At 44.2% G+C, this 17,899-nt stretch overlaps 2 protein-coding genes across 4 annotated transcripts in view; one reads left to right on the top strand and one right to left on the bottom strand.

The window, feature by feature from the left end:
- Window positions 1-2,014: 2,014 nt before the first annotated feature.
- NTAQ1 (N-terminal glutamine amidase 1) lies at window positions 2,015-16,078 on the bottom strand. The gene is made up of 6 exons (XM_040585951.1): window positions 15,974-16,078; window positions 15,207-15,306; window positions 14,667-14,717; window positions 12,548-12,696; window positions 12,096-12,220; window positions 2,015-2,309 (listed from the first exon to the last, which is right to left on the bottom strand). The coding sequence occupies exons 1-6, from the start codon at window positions 16,045-16,047 to the stop codon at window positions 2,176-2,178; spliced, it is 633 nt and encodes a 210-aa protein (XP_040441885.1). The 5' UTR covers window positions 16,048-16,078; the 3' UTR covers window positions 2,015-2,175.
- Window positions 16,079-16,552: 474 nt separating this feature from the next.
- The window catches only part of ATAD2 (ATPase family AAA domain containing 2), a 34,743-nt gene continuing 33,396 nt past the window's right edge, over window positions 16,553-17,899 (top strand). For all 3 annotated transcript variants that reach the window (XR_005826744.1, XM_040585949.1, XM_040585948.1), the window contains exon 1: window positions 16,553-16,783. Coding sequence is in view for 2 of the 3 variants with exons in the window: in XM_040585949.1 (XP_040441883.1) it covers window positions 16,562-16,783 (222 nt within the window). In the remaining variant the exon portion in view is untranslated. The remainder of the gene's footprint in view (window positions 16,784-17,899) is intronic.

Genomic DNA, 17,899 nt, shown 5'->3' with positions numbered 1-17,899 from the left:
GCCAGCATCCAAGGAATTCCTGCGGTAGCAGCCTACCTGCATAGCCAACCAGCTGTACCGCATCTAGCAACAGAAAGCGTTAAGTTTCTACAGTCAGCCAGCCCTTACGTCACAGAAAAAAAAGAGATGTCTGGACGAAGTGAATCAATCCCACAGTTGTTCCATGGTCTGTCTCTGCTGTTCATGTGCTGAGTAAATTCTCTGGAACTGGTGGGAGATAGAGTAATAGGTATGTAATATGTATATAACAATACACCTGTATAGCAGTAATATACATATAAGTATCTTTGAAGTTTTTGTATTGTTCTGAACTTAACAAATTAAGTGATCCCTTAATACTTAAAACCATTACTGTGCTTTTCCTCACGAACACTGAAGTCAGTCACAAATGTTTATTGGAGTCACAGTCCCAGTAGGTTTCCAAGGCCTGATGGGATAGAGCCCTGAGCAGCCTGATCTGACCTGATTTGAACAGGAGATTGGACTAGAGACTGCCTGAGCCTTCTGATTTGAAGAATCAAGTCACCAATATTCGAGTGAGCGGAGGTTATCTTTATTCCGGCAGCGCTGGGTGCATGGGGGATCACTCCACCAAAGTCATGCACACCAAGGGAACCTTTCAGCCCCCTCTTTATACAAGTCACTTGTGACTATTCATTAACTTTCTGGGAACTCATTAACATATCTCACACTTGGACAACTAGCACATTCCCATTCAAGGATCTAGTATATCTTCAAGTTAACAACATTAACATATTTTGTGCCTGGACAACTAGCACACTCCCATTCAAGGAGCTAGTATATCTTCAAGATAAAAACATTAACATACCTCGTGCCTGGACAACTAGCACACTCCCTATTTCACCCATTCAAGGGTTTAGTGCATCAACAATAAGGGTCTCCTCAGATAAACATGAGCACACCGTTCTTTAAATAAATCATATATGGCCCATTATTCATTCCTCTCTTTTCTAACAACTATTGTAAATTCTTTTACAACTATAAAAAATCACTATGCCCTATGATCATTCTTTGACAGCACCAAACAATTCACTTCTAACCTGAATTATTCTACCAGTCTGTGATTGTGTGATATACTAGTATACTAGAACAGGTCCAAACCCAGAGAATTAAATACCCCATCTTAATCTATTTCTGTAATCCCATGTTTAGGGCACTCTTCTAAGATGTGGGAGACTGTGCTCCAAACACCCAGTCAACATAACGACTTTCCTGGGTTCCCTGCAAGGATGCAGCGTGGTATCACCTCTAAGGAAATTCAGCAGCAAGTGACTCGGTATGGGGGAGGCTTTCTCATTCCCTTCCCCCCAACCATATGTCCCTACTGATTTCCTTATACCAGCAAGAGTGGCTGTCTGACCTCATGGCAAACCAGGTCAAGGAGTTAAGAGGCAGAAAAAAACCCGACCAATTTCACTTCTTCCTGTCAGTTTAGCTTCCTGCCCTGGCTTACCATGGGGCCAGGCAAATGCCAAGTGCATGCACATGGGGACAGGTGAGAATGCACAGCCAGCCTAAGAAGCAAACCCAACTGCAGCTTCCAGCAGCTGTCAGCACTAGAACGGTTTAACTGAAACGGCAGGCATTTAATTCTCCCCTCCTACAGGACAAAAACCTAGATACTTACCAGGTTTTACATAGTGCTTGGGAGTTCAAGATCGTACTACTAAATCTGTTTCCTCCGTGGGTCTGACCTTTAGGCTTCTGCTAAACAAGGCCTAATTGATAAAGGTTAGTGACTACACTGAAATGCACCATCTATTGCATCAGTGACAAAAATCATAACATAAAGAAAATATATTGTATCTCACTTCTAAACTGTGGGGACATGTAGCAATTTGAGCTATGTTGTCCAGTATTTTATGCATATATTTTCATACAGTGTGTAAATGCTCTTTTCACTTTGGGCATAGTAGATGGAAAAGTAATATTCTTATGGTGGGATGTGTGCCTTCAAGCTGACATTAACAAACAAGTTCATTCTTCTATAATCAAAATAAAAGTTTTTATTCAGTTCATGATATTTCTGATGGGGTATTCTATTTTCCCAAATACTTATTCCATGTACAGAAATGTAAACCATAAATAAAATGTAAAAGCAGCAAACCAAAACACATCCACTTAAAAGAGAAGCAGGGAGAACTTTTGTTCACTTCACTGTCCTTCCAAGGAACAGCTGTAATCAGTGTGTTTGCCAAATCGATGCACAAAGTCTGGAAGGGGAAACACTGAGCCCCATCCCACTTTGGGATTCATACTGATGAAATCATCCAAGTTCATCTTGGAGTCTGAAAAAGGACCAGAAAAGGGAAATACTTAAGTTCCTGATGCAGCTTTTGTAGCACAGGTACACATCTATCCAGAAAATGCCCCCCAAACCCTCTTTGATAGTTCAGTTCAAAACAGCAAAGAGCTCATACCACACTTTGTGAGCAGCAGTCCAGCCAGATTCTGCTAATTGTATGGTGCTATGAAAACATCTATTTCCAGTCTCTGAAGTGTTGCTTTTGCCCCAATCCCTCTCTCTGCCCACGGCAATAATCACACTACCAGATCAGTAAGCATCCTTAGTTATCAGAAACTAGTAGGCAAAGGGAAGAACAAGATTTTTCCCTGTAACAGCAGCCTAGAAGGGTCCAGTAGTGTCAGAGAACCAGAGTGCAAATAACAACCAACACAGGGAACTGCAATGCAACAGGTGCTTGTAGATTTCCTGCATTCACACAAACCTGATTACTCAAAAGCAGGGGAGACAGTGTTCCCCCCATTAAGTTCTGAACCAAACTCAATTGAATCAGCTTTTGCACCCACTAGAGAGGAAGCGGATCAGAGCAGCAAGCAGAACTGGAAGTTGCTTAGTGTCTCAGAAGCCACTAGCCCCTTGGCAATCCCACAATTTATTAGTCCCCAGACTACTGATACAGTGAAAAAAACCTAAAACTCTGTTGCAGACAGAAACTGCATAGATAACAGAAACATTAACACTGGAGAAAGAAGGATGGGTGGGAGCTTAGCACTTCGAGAAGGGACAGTTAGTACCGATGTAGATGAGCTCAACAAGAATGTAAATAAGGAGCAGTGCTAACTGCTAAAAGAAAACAAACTAGGGTAAAATAATTGTGGTAGTAATAGATCAGCGACTTCCTACTCAAATGGCCCCCACCCCAAAGAAGGTGCATCCCCGGGGATCATGCTGATATAGATTAAAACCAGCCCAGTGGGCATGTATTAGCTTGACACATTTAGAGTGGACAATAAGGAAGGACGAATCGTTAGCTAGCAGATGTTTTAAGATAACAGAAACTAAATAACAAAGACTGCTAATGTATGCAAAGATAAACAAGAACTTCAGGTAACTGCCCAAGAAGATGAAAAGTACATCTTGAAGAGGCCCAGAGGGAGGAGATTCTGAATGTTTGGAAACCTTATGTATATGCATGAATTTGTATAATAAATATCGGACTGCTTGTTGAAACGGTGTGCAAGTGAGGAGGAGCGAGCCCCCTTGCACCCGGTGCTGCAATAAACCTATCTGCTTTATAACTCTCCTCGAGTTGTAGAGTTCGATTCCGCATGTCACTACAACATTAGCTCTGTATTTGCTTTCCCCCCAGTCCCGAACTTTGTCCTTGCTATACACCTGCTCACTGCAAGGCCAGAATGTGCATACTGGAGGAGGAAGCATCTGACACAACCCAGCCCATAGCCTAGAGGGATGCTCAGGTGAAGAAGGGCAGAACGAAGGGGTTTGATGTTGGGGTTTTTTGACTCCTGAACCACTGAATGAAGTGAATAGTGAATGCTGTACTACTTCTCTAAAGGATGACGCACCTATGTTTAGTTAAAGTCAGGAGATGTCCAAGGACCCTTGTTGCAACATGACAGATGCACAGACTGCTAAGTCCTTGGGTTGGTTATCTTTAAAAGGGACATTTTGTCTTAGATTCCTGTGATATGGAGAAATAGTGTGAAATGGGGACGCTTAACACCGACTGTGATTGTATATGTCTGCTCAAGGAATGTGGGTATGGTGACTAGTCATGGGTGCGGTGTCTGGTCACATAGGCACACAGCTCTGAGGAGACAACTACAGTTTTTGAGGAGACGCCTGCCCCTCTTCCTCTAACAAAGGGGAGACGGGGAGACGCCTGCCCTTCTTCCTCTGACAAAGGGGCTATTTAAAAAAGAATGAGAAAAGGATGAGAGACATTCAAATGCTATCTAGAGGGAGGGAGTGCTAAGTCTCCTTGCTGGAGAAGATCGGATGGTCACAAGAACATGAATCACCTACAAACCTGCAAGACCACCACATTCCAGGAAACGGACTGATAAGCTAATTAACATACGAAGCGGGGTTTAGGTAACGAATATGTATAGGCGTTAATTGAATATTCATTTGTTTCATTGTATAAATGTGGGATGGTTCGTCACTTCGGGTATGCACGCTTGTGGAGGAGCGATCCCCCGTGCATCTGCGCGCAATAAACATACCTACTTTATAACTTTCGAGTTATAGAGTCTAATTCCGCACGTCACCTGTTGTACATGCAACGTGGCGAAGATGGAGACTTTAAACATGATCACTAAGGAACAGAGTCTGCATAGAGAACTCCTCAAGGACATTGTCCAGGCACAAGATATGTTAATGTTAACTTGAAGATATACTAGGTCCTTGAATGGGAATGTGCTAGTTGTCCAAGTGTGAGATATGTTAATGAGTTCCCAGAAAGTTAATGAATAGACACAAGTGACTTGTATAAAGAGGGGGCTGAAAGGTTCCCTTGGTGTGCATGAGTTTGGTGGAGCGATCCCCCATGCACCCAATGCTGCGGAATAAAGATAACCTCCGCTCACTCGAATATTGGTAAATGATTCTTCAAATCAGAAGTCAGAATGGAAAAAGGTTACCTGCCATAGTTTCAAGAGAAAAGTAATATTTATTATCTGCTCTTTGCCAGGAGTTCGATCTGGATCTGTTCTGATCCCTGCAGGAGAAGTAGAAACCATTTGTCCAGTTTGTGGATCCCAGAGAGCTCAGTGGCTGGTGCTGGTGCAGAGTTTTGGGTTTAGGTACCTCATACATCCTTTTTCTGGAGCTGGGGAGCTATAAGCTTTGCTGACTTAGAGCCATGCTACTCAGAGGTTTCCAATTCCTCAAGTCTATTCAGCTCTGACTACAAACATCTGTGGGCTTGTTGTTTTATGTTCTTACTGATGATCTGCACAAATAATCTTTTAAAATGCCCATTAAAAGAAAACTGGAAGAGAATGAGCTTACAGAGCAGAGTGGGAGAGCCATTGGATTTACTGTTACAGCTTTCCCTCTGTATTTAAGAATTTAACATGAATGGTTCATGTGTACATTTAAGGATTAAGAACTAAACAAAAGTAGGCTCTAATGAATGGCTTTTAAATCCATAGGATGCAATTTATTTCCTTGGGAAAAACCTTGTGTCATTAGGCTTACCATTATGGACAGCTAAGCAAGGAAGGGAAGACAATGTTCAGGAATCCCAGGCCCAGGAGTCCCAGCCATAATCTAGCTCCCAAAAGACCTCTGTTTGCACCACATCTACACTATGGCACAGCTCTCCAATTTGCCTGGTCTCAGCTCTCACCAATTCTGAGGCCTGGCCCCTAACACTGTTCTTGTTAACCTGTTTGGATGCTGCACATGGAAAATCCTTCTGTCCAGCCAAGCATGGTCCTCCTGCTGAAGTGAGTCTGGCAGAACAGGGACAATTTGCGCCTAACTCTGTGGGAATTTAAAATAACACAAGCCCAGCAATTTCCTGTTGTAGCTCAAGAACAATTAGTAGTGGATAACAGCTCTTGCTTGCTAGTAGGCTAGTAAGCTTGTTTGACAACTCCCACCTTGCCTTCTCCCAGATGCTTTTGTTTTAAAATTAATGTGATTCTTCATACAGTTGAAGATTTCAAAGATCAATAATTCCCTGCTTTATGTACACTGAGCATAGTAGAATAATAGTTCATAAAACTGCTCTGTGAATGGTAAAGAAACCCAAATGGGGATTGTTGCAGTAAAGTAACACACACAGGTGCTAGTCTCAGCAACTTGGAAATTGCTGTGACAACGCCTCTAAAAAGTGAAATATTCTCTTAAATTCAGAAGGATCGTGGCAGAGCATAACACAGTCCATCACAGAAGTTTAAGGAAAGGAAAAATTATTTGTAAATTGTTTTAACAAATCAAACAAGAACATTCCTGTGAAGTGTGGATGGGGTCAGTAGATGGCACCGAAGCAGTATGTGAGCTATCCGTAGGAAAAAACCGTAGTGAGACCTCTCCCGTTTTATTCAGGTCATAACAGTCTTTCTGTGCCGCTCTTACTCAAGTGCTCTACCTGAATGCCAAGCATGTTATGTTAGATAGACCTTACAGTTTTAGGAAACGGCTCAGGAAAAATGCATGAGAACACCACAAAGTCCTCTTCCTGAGGCAGATCAAGAGTGACAAACAGCAGAGTTTACAAAAGGGACATCTGGATGCTCCAGTTGAGAAACCAAGAGGATATCTCCACAAAAGCAAGGAGGAGTGTGATTTATAGAACATTTATACAAGGTCAAGAGCAGCAGGCTTGTTTATTTATGTATTTATTTTAAGATTTACATTACACTTGCAGTTCTCCTCTGGTGCTGTTACTATTATGCTAGCTTGCATTTGTGCATGCTCAGAGCTAATCTTCCTCTTCGGCCAAACCCACTTCATTACACACACTGTCAACAAGACCTAGCTGGTACATTCTGGAATGCTTGTGTAATTTTATATTTTTTAATCAAGTCTGGCACGCCCTTTTGCCCCAAGCAGGGATGAAATAAAAGTGCACACACTATCAGATGGCATTGTTAGCCATGATACTTGTGGCTTCTGCCAGCAGTAGTTAGAAAGCAATGTTTCAGTCAAGCCTTGGCTGGGCTCATAGACCTTGGACTAATGGCATAAAAGCCAGCTGCTGAAGGGCTGCTAGAAGTGAGCCAGTCTCAAACAAAGCCTCCAGGATCAGTTCTGCTGCTGCCTAACCTTGGAGGCACCTAAAATACTCAGAAAGTTGGGTTCTTTACAGACTTGGGTAGGTGTCTGCAGCTCTCTTCAGATCGCCTTCCTTTGCCTGAGCAGGGAGAGAAGTTTTTCTGCAGTAGAGGCAGAAAGGCTGTCACTACGCTCAGCTGGAGAACGCTGTCCCCACAGCCGATGAATAACTGACTGGGCAAGTCATCCTGGTCCATCTCAGTGTAAAACAAAGCTCATCACCTTAAATTATCTTTCACAGAAAATGGTATCATTTCAGTAAGCCACTCACAAAATTTAAGTACTTCTGTCCTTAGCTGTACCTTTATTACCTCTATCCTGACTTGATTCTTTACTTCCACAAATGCTCATGAAGTAAGGACCTGATTTGACAGACTGGAGCTTTATTGTCAAACGAGAGGAGCAGAAGGCCCCTATGAAGTGCATATGAGCTACTTGTATCTGTAGCAGTGCTTTCGTCTCTGCTTTCACTAGGAAACCACCACCACCTCAGAGAAGAGATGGAGAAAGAAACTGCAGACATCTGCCTGGCCTCTGTCTAGCAGCTTGCCTGTTACATAGATGCGTCATACACAGTGCCTCCAGAATTTCTCAGCTGTCCTCCTCATGCTCTTCAAAACAAACAAAAGTAAAACCCCATCATTACGACTACCAGGGATTTTAATAATAATAATAACAAGAACAAAAACCTTTAGAAATCAGTCCTGCCAGTGCGCTATCGAACACCTAGGGAGAACTGAAATTCAAACCAATGCTTTTCAGTGTTAGAGCTGATGCTAACAGTTGTATGTAAGCTGTAAGACCATCTGTTCCGAGTAATTTGGAAATGCACTGTGCAAGCTGTATTTTACACAGGCTTGTAGCTAAGGAGGGCTGATCTCATCAGGACTCAAACTAAGCAGAATCAGACCTCATTAATTTGTGGAGAGAAGACTTAAAAGAAAACCCCAGGTTGGGCTCACCAGCCCTAGGATGATGAGTCTGTGCACCAAATTCCATCTTCTTAATTTTTATTATTTGAACAAAATACCACACTCACCCCTGTTTTCTTTCAACAGGGGGCCACTGGTAACCAGATGGGACCAGGGGAATCTGCTGCAGCTCAGGTATGCTTATTGCAGCAGAGCTGCTTTGAGGACAGGGCTGGGTGAGAAAGCACTGTGCACCCAGTTAAGTTAGCCAGCTTCTCCTGGCACGCATGGCAGCAGAGCAGAACAGAGGCCAGAGCAACGTCAGTGAGAAACACAGAGGCCTGGCTCTAGGAAATGGCTAGAGCAGAGCCAGCTGCAAAAGGCTGATGCTTAGCATGTGAGTTCTGATGAGATATTGAGAAGTTTGAGGCTTTTTTGTTTAGTTAGTTGGTTTGGGGTTGGTTGGGTTTTTTAAGAAATAATGCTTTTAAAAAAGAAAAGTAATCTAGTCCCTGCTTCAATTTCTTTAAGCATGGACTGGAATTTATGACTCAAGATAAAACTTTTTTTAAGAGGTTTAATTTGCAACTCCACGAGCAGCACAAATACAGTTTAAGAACCATTCCTTTTGAGTTAGCAGTAGGAAAAAAACCCCATGCTGAATTGGTTACTGATAGAGATTCCTCGATTTAATTCCAAAAGGAATTGCATGGTCATTAAACATTTCCCAGTATACTTCATAAAAAAGGCTCCCTGGACCCAGTACCCCATCTTAGCTTCACACTGGGTAATTACATTATCCTACCGATCGTCCTGTTTAGCTTACATTTGACTTAGATACTACAGAATTTCGTTTTCCAAAGTGCTATGTTCAGGCTTAGCAGCTACTCTGCTCTGGAGGAGGCCTGGTCATTAAAGTTTACCAAAAGCTTTAAAACCTAGTGGGAAAAGGAGAACAGTGTATATAAATGTAATTGATGTGCTTTAACAGATAGCAAGGTGCATCAACAGAATAGTGCTGGTGTGCTGATTATCTTTAAATAACAAGAGTTCCTGGGCTCGTTTCTTTTTAACAGTACAATGTTCAAACATTAAAAAAAAATGACTGATACATTTTTTCAGTCTTCAAACATTTGTTTAACATCAAAGACTGCATATAGCAAACAGAAGCTATAGAAAAACCTTGTATACTTTTGTAATTATCTTCTCAAGAGCTTAGGAATTTGGCTACTCTAAACAATAGCAAAATAATAAATCAATAACAATACTAACAATACTAACAATTTGATCTGAATGTGCCTCACAAATAAATTGATACTAAAACAATATGTGGTCAATTCTGTCAGCCATTAAATTGCAGTCACGTCTAACATGAAATATGTAAACAATTTAATCTTACGCAAACACAAATTAACACACAGGGCACTCTAAGTGAAATGGCAAGGAGAAAAAAGTTATCTGCAATGGAATTTGGCATGGACATGAACATTAATACTCCAGGCTCTTCTATGATAACAAAAGGGTTACCACCCAGTTTTCCATCAAGTTTAAAATAAGGTGCTTTTATGCCTGATAAAACTGTGCTGAGACATTACTTTACCAGTCTCTAAAAGAAGAGAATTACCAGTTCCACTTGTTGACAGCAATGCTTTCTAAACCTGTATGTTGGCCTGTAGGACATATGCTCATCTACAGAACTGCATCACTGAAGCACAGGACTTAGATTCAGCTAAAAGTGAAAGCATGTCCTTGTTCCACAACAGACTCCTCACCAAGTTACAGCATTATGCACACTGAAGCATACATCATTACAAGATAGCTCAAGAGAATACAGGGAACACAAAAAAATAAAGCTGAAGAAACTAGTACTGAATGAAAGACAACTTGAACTAGACACCCTCTAGATCTGACACAATTTATTTCTGTTATGATCCAGATCTTGAGCCACCTTGTGAATGACCTTCCACCTTCACTGGTTGCGGGGTAACCAGTTTATTTCAGCCAACTGACCAGGAGACCAGAGTGTATCAACACAGAGCTGGAATACTGTGCTCTCTTTGGAGCTCCTCAGTACAAAAAAACCCCACCAAAAACCAACAAACAAAACACTGACACACTGCAGTGAGCCCAGAAGAGGAACATCAAGTTGTTTGGAGCAGGAGAACACGATATTCAAGGAAAGGGTGAGAGAACTGGGCCTATTCAGTCTTAAACAGAGAAGATGACAGGAAGACATTACCGCTATCTACATCAACCTAATCAGAGAACACTAAAAAGATGGGGCCAGCACCCTCCTGGGGGAGCCTGGCAATGGGACAAGAAGCAAAAATAGCAAGTTGGAACATGGGAAATTCTGAATACCTACTAGGAAGTGTATTTTGTTTTTCTTTCTTACCATTACAGTGTTCAAATATTGGAACAGATTGCCAAGAAAGGTGGTGGAATCTCCATCCTTGGAAGTGTTCAAGACTAGACTGGATAGAGCCCTAAGGAACCCCTGTTCCGAGCAGGTGTTGGACTGGATGACCTATGGATGTTTCTTTCAGCACAGCAAAGTACAAAGCAAAGAAATAAAGCATAAGAGGAATGAAGATTTACGTACCTTTCACTATCTACCAACATCACAGACAATCTGGAGGCTGGTTGAGACTATGTGACTACTGCTCATCAGTGATGTAAAGTTCAGCCAAGCAAGACAGATAAGGGGAGAGTTACAGGGTTTGCAGCTGGACTTACTCGCTACATCTGGAGGTACACGTACACATCTGCAACTGTTTTGAGTCATTCTCTAACCTACTATCCACAATAAATGTTTTCTACTCTTTTGGTTTTAGTAGAATTTCTCCACCTTTCTTATTTGGCCTGAAGCACATTCCTCATGCTTTCATTAGCTCTCAACTACCACAACAACAAGGTTTCTACAGGCAAAAAGTCCTTGGCACCTAGGAGGCTTCAACTAACAGTGAACCGTGAACTGCAGTACAAGCATTCTGCACTCACTACACTACCTTTGTATAAAACTTCACTGGAGATAAGGGCCAAGACATAGAATTTAAGGTGCTTCATAACCCAGATTGTCTAGAAAACACCTAAAGCTTCACAAAGAAGACTACATCTGTGCTCCTGCCCACGTTCATAATTCATTTCTACACTAGTGTCAAACTCCAAGCTTTCTTAGAAGCCAAAGCAAGGAAGAGAATTAACTTCCCAGCAACTTAAAACCATAACAAACTTGGAGCTAAACATGTTTCTTTGACCCTGCCTTCTCTAACATAAACGCATAACACTACTGCATTATTAAAAAAGCAGCAAAACCAAACATGCAGGCCAATAACATGAAAATTCTCAAAGCAAAACTTCACCACGCTTTTTGCCATCTGGGAAGAAAATGAGAGAACAAACAAACAGCAAAATGCTAGCCAGTTTGCCAAACACAGGATTAGAATAAGCTGAAGTACTGTGTGGTAAGAATGGTTTAGGCAGCTCTATACAATAGAAGAGATGGTAAGTCTTTACTTCTCTCTCTGCTTGGCCCAGAGGCTATTATCTAGTTGATCACATAAAAGAGGCCTTAAGGCTTGCGGAAAAATTTGGTGACTTGCCAGTTTGCCTTAAAGCGTCTTCAGGTCCATTTGCCTGGTAGAGAGACCTCAAACATCTTGTGCAGGCAAACCCAGCATGTTGGACAGAGCCTAAAAACATCTTCCTGTCATGATCACCTGCTCTGGCAGGACAGGACCTGACAACTAAAATATGGTCTAATCGGTGTGCTAAAAATGCACTTTGTGACCCCTAAGCAAGTTATTTGGCCTCTTTCCTTCATTCCCTGCTGTAATAAGAGAACAGTATTACTTGCCTCTCATTCTCTGCTCAGTTATGAAGATCAGTAATTAATGTTTGATAACGGTAAATGCCAGGAGGCATGCTAGATTTTACATGTTCAGAAAAGGAAGTGCCAAACGCTTCATAGCCCCATTTTTTCCCACATGAAATAATAAGCTAGCTGAATGTGCTTCCGGACACATGTTATGGAAGCATATTTATTTCTTGTGTGCATCATGGACTATGTCATTCAACACTGCAAGCAGGAAAAAGGAGCTCTGGCAGCTTACCTGCAGTTTCAATGCAAGGGTATGAAGGAGGAGGTTTCTGCCATTTCCCATTTGCATCTTTCATATGAGATCTGTCAGAAGCAAATGTCTTCAAGTACAAATCTGCTCGAATCATCCTGATTTTCCTAAATAATAATGCAAAACTGTATCAAAAGATGCATGTATGCAATACTGCATTAGTCACTCAAAACAAGAGCCCTTTCCTCCCATCAAAGAGCATTAATTTCACTAAATACATCAATCAGCAATATTGTGTCAAGCAGTTTTAAAAAGAAACCACAGTAGGAAAGAAAAGGGCTTTTGATGACTAAGGTAAAGAGCTTTAGAAAAATACACAGTGCATTTATTTTACTGGAGTACAGCAAAAAACCTGTCACTACACATCCACAAAAAGAACTTCAACTTTGATTTCATGAAATAACATTCACAGTCTTTATATTTCATGTCATCACCTGTGAAATTCGGGACGAAGGCTGTCATCCAACCTAAAGGCCTCCACACTGTACACATCAAAAGGACACGGAAACGGCAACACTGTGTCAAGATCATAAATGAAGTTCTGCTCCCCGCTGGAAACATGAAGTAGGATAACATGGTAGTCCTGGGAAGAAGAGGAATTGCTATTAGTTCAACAGCTGTTACTGAGAAATTGGCAAAGAGTGAAAAAAATGCTTCCTAACAGCAGAAGCTACAGATCCTTTCTTTAAATCCTGCTTTCTACCCTTGAAGTATTAAACCTGTAACATTTCTGGCACCAGGTTCCTAACGCCTGTGTCACCTATCACGCCTTTCAAGAAACCTTGGTATTCTCCCTGTTCCTTTGCAGCCTCCTTTGATTTAAGCCCGGACAGCTAAACTAAAGCATATGCTAACACCTAAGAAAACAGTAAATCTCTATCTCACACAAAAGTTGAGTGGGATAAACGTTTTTGTCATAGACCCAGCTCTAAATAAAAGCTCACAACAATATATAATGATAGCTTAACATTATTTAGCTATCTCTTCTAATAAGAGATGATGTAACTGTTGCAGTAACACAGTCTGTGAATTTCAGTGCCGAGCACTTGGCTGCCAGAAGCCCCCGAAAAAAACAGCATGCAACTGAAAGAGCAGCAAATGGTGTAGTATCTCTTGAAGCTGGGAAAACATGCCTGTGGGTATAATATCACACTTTTTCATGGTAACTATGTCTTGACTCTTGGGTTATGAGGTGCATTTTTATTCCTTAACCGGTAAGGAATAGAAGTGTGGTGGAGGTTTGGAGACACTGCCATTCCTTATGTTAGGTGTCAGGTACACACACTGCTGTTTTCCAAAATTAATTTGAAGGTAGCTCTTAACAACTTACTAAAGCTTACATTAAAACCACTCACAAAAAGAGTCTGAAGCACTGTCTTTTGACACTTCCAAAATTAAACAAAACTACAAAGGGACTGAAATGAAAAATATCTTGGGCAAGCTATTTTGCCAGACCAATATACATATACACCTGCATGCAACACTATTTAGAATAATCTGTTACAGAGTATAAGAAAAATTAATCACAAGCTTTACATATCCTAGGATCCACTGAAACTTCAGAACTTCAATCCATGAATTTTTATGAGAAATCCACATTCTGCAGTGACCTTTCCTGATTCTCCTATTCCTTTTTAGACCCTTCATAACACTTGGGTCTCTTTTTAAACTAAACCTTTTTTGTACTCTAAGCATACTGATATTTTGGGAAACAATGAATGATTCAGAAATCACAGAACTTCAGAAGTCTGCAGATTCTGCAGAATTTCAGAAACAAAATGCCACAAGAAATAGAGGGGTTTTTCCATGCCAGATAACTGAAAGAACTCTGTAATAACACGTATTTGCAAGGAATTCTATAGTGGCAATTACTGAATTATATTGATTGATCAAATGGTGCTCCAAAGCCACCATTTGTGAGTCAGTTTAATTGCTGATACCTGGATATATATCTTTCTTGTATTTTTTTATTTTCTGTCAGGCCTACATGGATATTTTCATCCATCTACTTCTTACAAATACAGACATCTACTTAAAATTCTACAAAGCTGGTAGCCTCAACAATACCCAAATAATAATTTTCACAAATCTGTTATGTACTCTTACTGATGTTAAGGTTTGTCAGATGTAGATTTTACTGACTGTCTCACTGTTAATTTACTATGCATGGTAAAAAGAAGCACCAAATTTAGGCTCTTTATAAATCTGTGGTAAAAGAATAACAAATATTAATACAAAACTATAGAATGGTTGAGGTTGGAAGGGATTTCTGGAGGTCATCTGGTTCAACTAGGATCTAGGGACACCTAGAGCCAGCTGACTGGGACCATGTCCAGGCGGCTTCTGTGTACCTCCATGCATGGAGACTCCACAGACTCTGCTGGCAACCTGTCCCAGTGCTCTGACACCATCACAGTAAAACAATGTTTCTTTAAGTTCAGATGGAACTTAAGTAAAGATAGTAAAGATGGCTGACACTGCCCACGTCTATTCCTGCAGCTATCAACTATAGAAGCATGCACTTGAAATTACCAAGAGGACAGAATGCCTTACCCAGACAACAGGCTCATCTCCATGTCCTGATTTCTGCTTCCAGAGTGGAATCTGAAAGTTTTAAGTGAATAAATCCAAAGTAAATAAAACCTTTCGGATTAATACAGATTAATTTTGGGATAATGGGTGAGTTTTTTGCTAACCTATCCATTTCATCAGTTTACGTCTGTGCTGCAGCCAGAAAACATTCTCGTGTTTTGGTCTTTCAGGAACATGAAGTTAGAGACACTATTCTGGACCACATAATATAATTCTTCTCCTAAACTGACAGATTGCAGGGAAGAATTACCCCCCCAGCTCATAGGGGCATCACGCTTTTTCCCATTGGTCATGAATGCATCAAGTAACTACAAGATCTCGCATGGTGTGGTCTGCATGCCTCTGAGCCAAAGCGAGCTTCAAGAGGGTTTTGGACCATGTCTCACTTACAGGTTGGGCTGTGGTCTAAAAGCCTGGGAACATGTGTTGCCTACGTCGGGCTGCGGTCTAAAGGCCCGAGTGTCTCCATAGCTGCATTCAGATCACATCTCATTGACTCACCATCCTCCTATCATTGGATATGAAAACAGCATAAAATTCTTCTAAAGGGTATTGATCCTGGCTCCTGATGTAGTCACAAAGTTTCCAAACATTTTCTTCACTGTAAAATACAACAATTTATTAATTTTTATCCCCAACTTCATTTCTAGCAAACAGAGGTGAGCTGAGGAGCAACACCTGCTGGGACGTCGACCCACATGAACTCCGTTCGAGGCCAGAGGCTCTGTGGGTCACAGGTGGTTTTAAGATAAGCCTCCCAGCCCAAGCACAGGCTGGCACAGCCCACCAGTATCGCTCACCACTCCTGCCGCCCTAATGTCTCACGGGGTGTGGGGTGTTGGGGGGGGTGTTATGGGTGGAGTGAGGGGCTGTGGGGGGTGTGTGTGAAGGGGGGGGGGCAGTGTCGGGGGGGGGGGGGAGGGGATGTGGGGGGAGTTAAGGGTATTTGGAGGGTGGGAGGTGAGTGTATGTCTTGGGGGGCTCTGTGGGGGTGTGTGGGAGGGGACACATGGGGGGGGGTGCTGGGGTGCTGAGGGTGTGTGAAGGGTGGGGAGGTGAGTGTGTGTATCTTGCGGGGGCTCTGTGGGGGTGTGAGGGGGATTGTGGGGCTGGGGGGGCTGGGGTGTGTAGGGGGGGGAATAAGTGTGGGTGTGTCCCTTGGGGGGAGCTGTGTGGGGAGTGAGGGGGGCTGTGGGGGTGCGTCGGGGTGTGGGGGTTGTGTGGCTGGGGTGTGGGGGTACCCCCTGGCCCGCCCCCGCGGCCCTTACCAATAGCAGCTGGTGTAGGTGCAGGCGGGGCGGGGCGGCACCGCAGCCTCATAGGCAGCTGCAGGCCTTGCCATGGCCGGCCCCGGGCGGCGGCGCAGGAACTGCCGGCTACGCCGTCCCTGAGGGAACGGGGCCACCGCCCCAGCTCGCCTCGGCCCTTCTCAGGCGCCGCCGGAGCAGCGGCCTGAAAGTGTGGCAAGCGCAGCCCCTCACACCCGGAGGGGCCTCCTCAGAACGGGACACGGAAGGACGAGAAGCCGCACCGCTACCGCGCGGGAGAGCGGCCCCTTTAAGTGGCGGCCCCGGCCAGCCCCGCCCCCTGTCGGCGGGAAGACGGCGGGCGCAGCGCGCGCGGCCGAGCCAATCCCCCGCCGGTAAAACAACCCGCTTCACTTTTTCCGCGCCAAAAATATCGAAAGGACGCAGTGCAGACCGTGTCCTTCCGCCACGCCGGCCGGGACTAGCTGCGCCAGGGAGAGGAGCCTGCGGGGAGAGCGGGGCGGGCAGCGGGGCGGTGAGGCGGAGGGATCCAGCGGCGGGAACGCGGTGCGCAGGTAGCTTCAGTAACCGTCTCGCCGTCCCTTCGTCATGGTGGTGCTGCGCAGCAGTGCCGCTCGCTCGCCCGGGCCGTCGGACAGCGGTAGCCGCCGCCTTCGTGCCACCTTCTCCAGCCTTATGGAGTCCAGCTCCGAGTTCATCTCCTTGGAGTCCTCGTCGCTCGGCAGCCGCCGCATCTGGACGCGCTCCGGGGCCGCCTCGGCCGCCGCCAGGGCCGAGGGATCCAGGGGGCCCACGACAACCGACAAGGCTGTGAGTACCGGGCGGAGGTGGGAGCCGCGGCTCCGCGGGGAGATGGGTCTCGGTCCGGCGGGGCCGGCACTGGGGTGGGGGCGCGGGGAGGCGGCGCGGCGGGGGAGCGGCCGTGCCAGCGGGAGCCGTTGCGGGGGGGGGCTGGGAGAGCCCAGTCCCCGCGCAAAAGCACCGGAGTTCGGTGTCATGTGAGGGGGGGAGAAGAGGAGTTGAGGAGGAGAGTATGTGGGGTGAACGCCTACAGCCGCGCTCGCAGTCGCCCTCCGCAGCCTCTCTGGGCCCCCCTAGCCCCGGGCCGGGGTGCGCAGTCCCTGGGCGGAAACGTTGGGCAGCGCCGTGCGGCCGGGTGTGCTGTCTGCCTGGGCCCTTCCCCCTGCGTTTCGATTGCCTTCGGTGCCTTCCAAAGTTATCGCAAAAAGATCTTCGAGCCTGCTTTGTTGGGGTGACGCTTGGAGGGAGAGCGCTGGCTATTCTGATGGCAAAAGTGCATCAAAACCCGCGTTTGACACGAAATGGGTGTGTGCTGGGGGGGCATCCCGGCCGGGCTGAGGGGCCTCTGGAATACTCTGCGGTCAGATGGATATGGGTGCTGCTTCGGGTGCTTTAAAAACAAAGCTCTGTTTAGCAATCAGGACTAATTTGTGCTTTATGTAGGTTGCGGGGGTTACCTTAGTTTTAGGTTAAAGTGTTTTAACGGGTGAACATTTTAATTAAGCTTTTTATAATTTTACTCTAGTAGAAAAGAGACAACTGCCACGATTATACAGGATGACTTACAGGACAGGTTGTACTATCTCCATCTCAGATACTTTAATACTTTAATAACTGAACCAGTTTGCTTTGAGTACATTCTTTTTAATGCAGCCTTCAAACTAAATTCTTCTCTGCCCTTTCCAAGTCACGCTTTTCTCTGCAGGGTGTCCTGCATTTTCATACAGGCAGAGCAGATTCTGCTCAGAAGTGGGCTGCTCTTCAGGGGAGCCCTGCCTTGGGGTGATGCTTGTAGTGGACGCCTGTTTCCTTCCAGCAAAACACTTTTTCAGGATTTTCAGTTGTGTGCATCAATGTATATTTCTTCATTAGTTTCAAGTCTGCTGAAGTAAGAAATTATTGGGG

Source organism: Falco naumanni, chromosome 3 (assembly GCF_017639655.2).
Source record: "Falco naumanni isolate bFalNau1 chromosome 3, bFalNau1.pat, whole genome shotgun sequence".
Lineage (NCBI taxonomy): Eukaryota > Metazoa > Chordata > Aves > Falconiformes > Falconidae > Falco > Falco naumanni.
The sequence above is the reverse complement of the archived record's forward strand: the minus strand, read 5'-3'. Positions and strand labels throughout refer to the sequence as shown.

Excerpts from the sequence above, each read along its gene's own strand:
- NTAQ1 (XM_040585951.1), bottom strand. The coding sequence starts at position 16,047 with ATGGCAAGGCCTGCAGCTGCCTATGAGGCTGCGGTGCCGCCCCGCCCC. Across the intron at positions 15,307-15,973 it reads ACCTACACCAGCTGCTATTG|TGAAGAAAATGTTTGGAAAC; the intron begins GTAAGGGCCGCG and ends TGTATTTTACAG. Across the intron at positions 14,718-15,206 it reads TATCCAATGATAGGAGGATG|ATTCCACTCTGGAAGCAGAA; the intron begins GTGAGTCAATGA and ends TAAAACTTTCAG.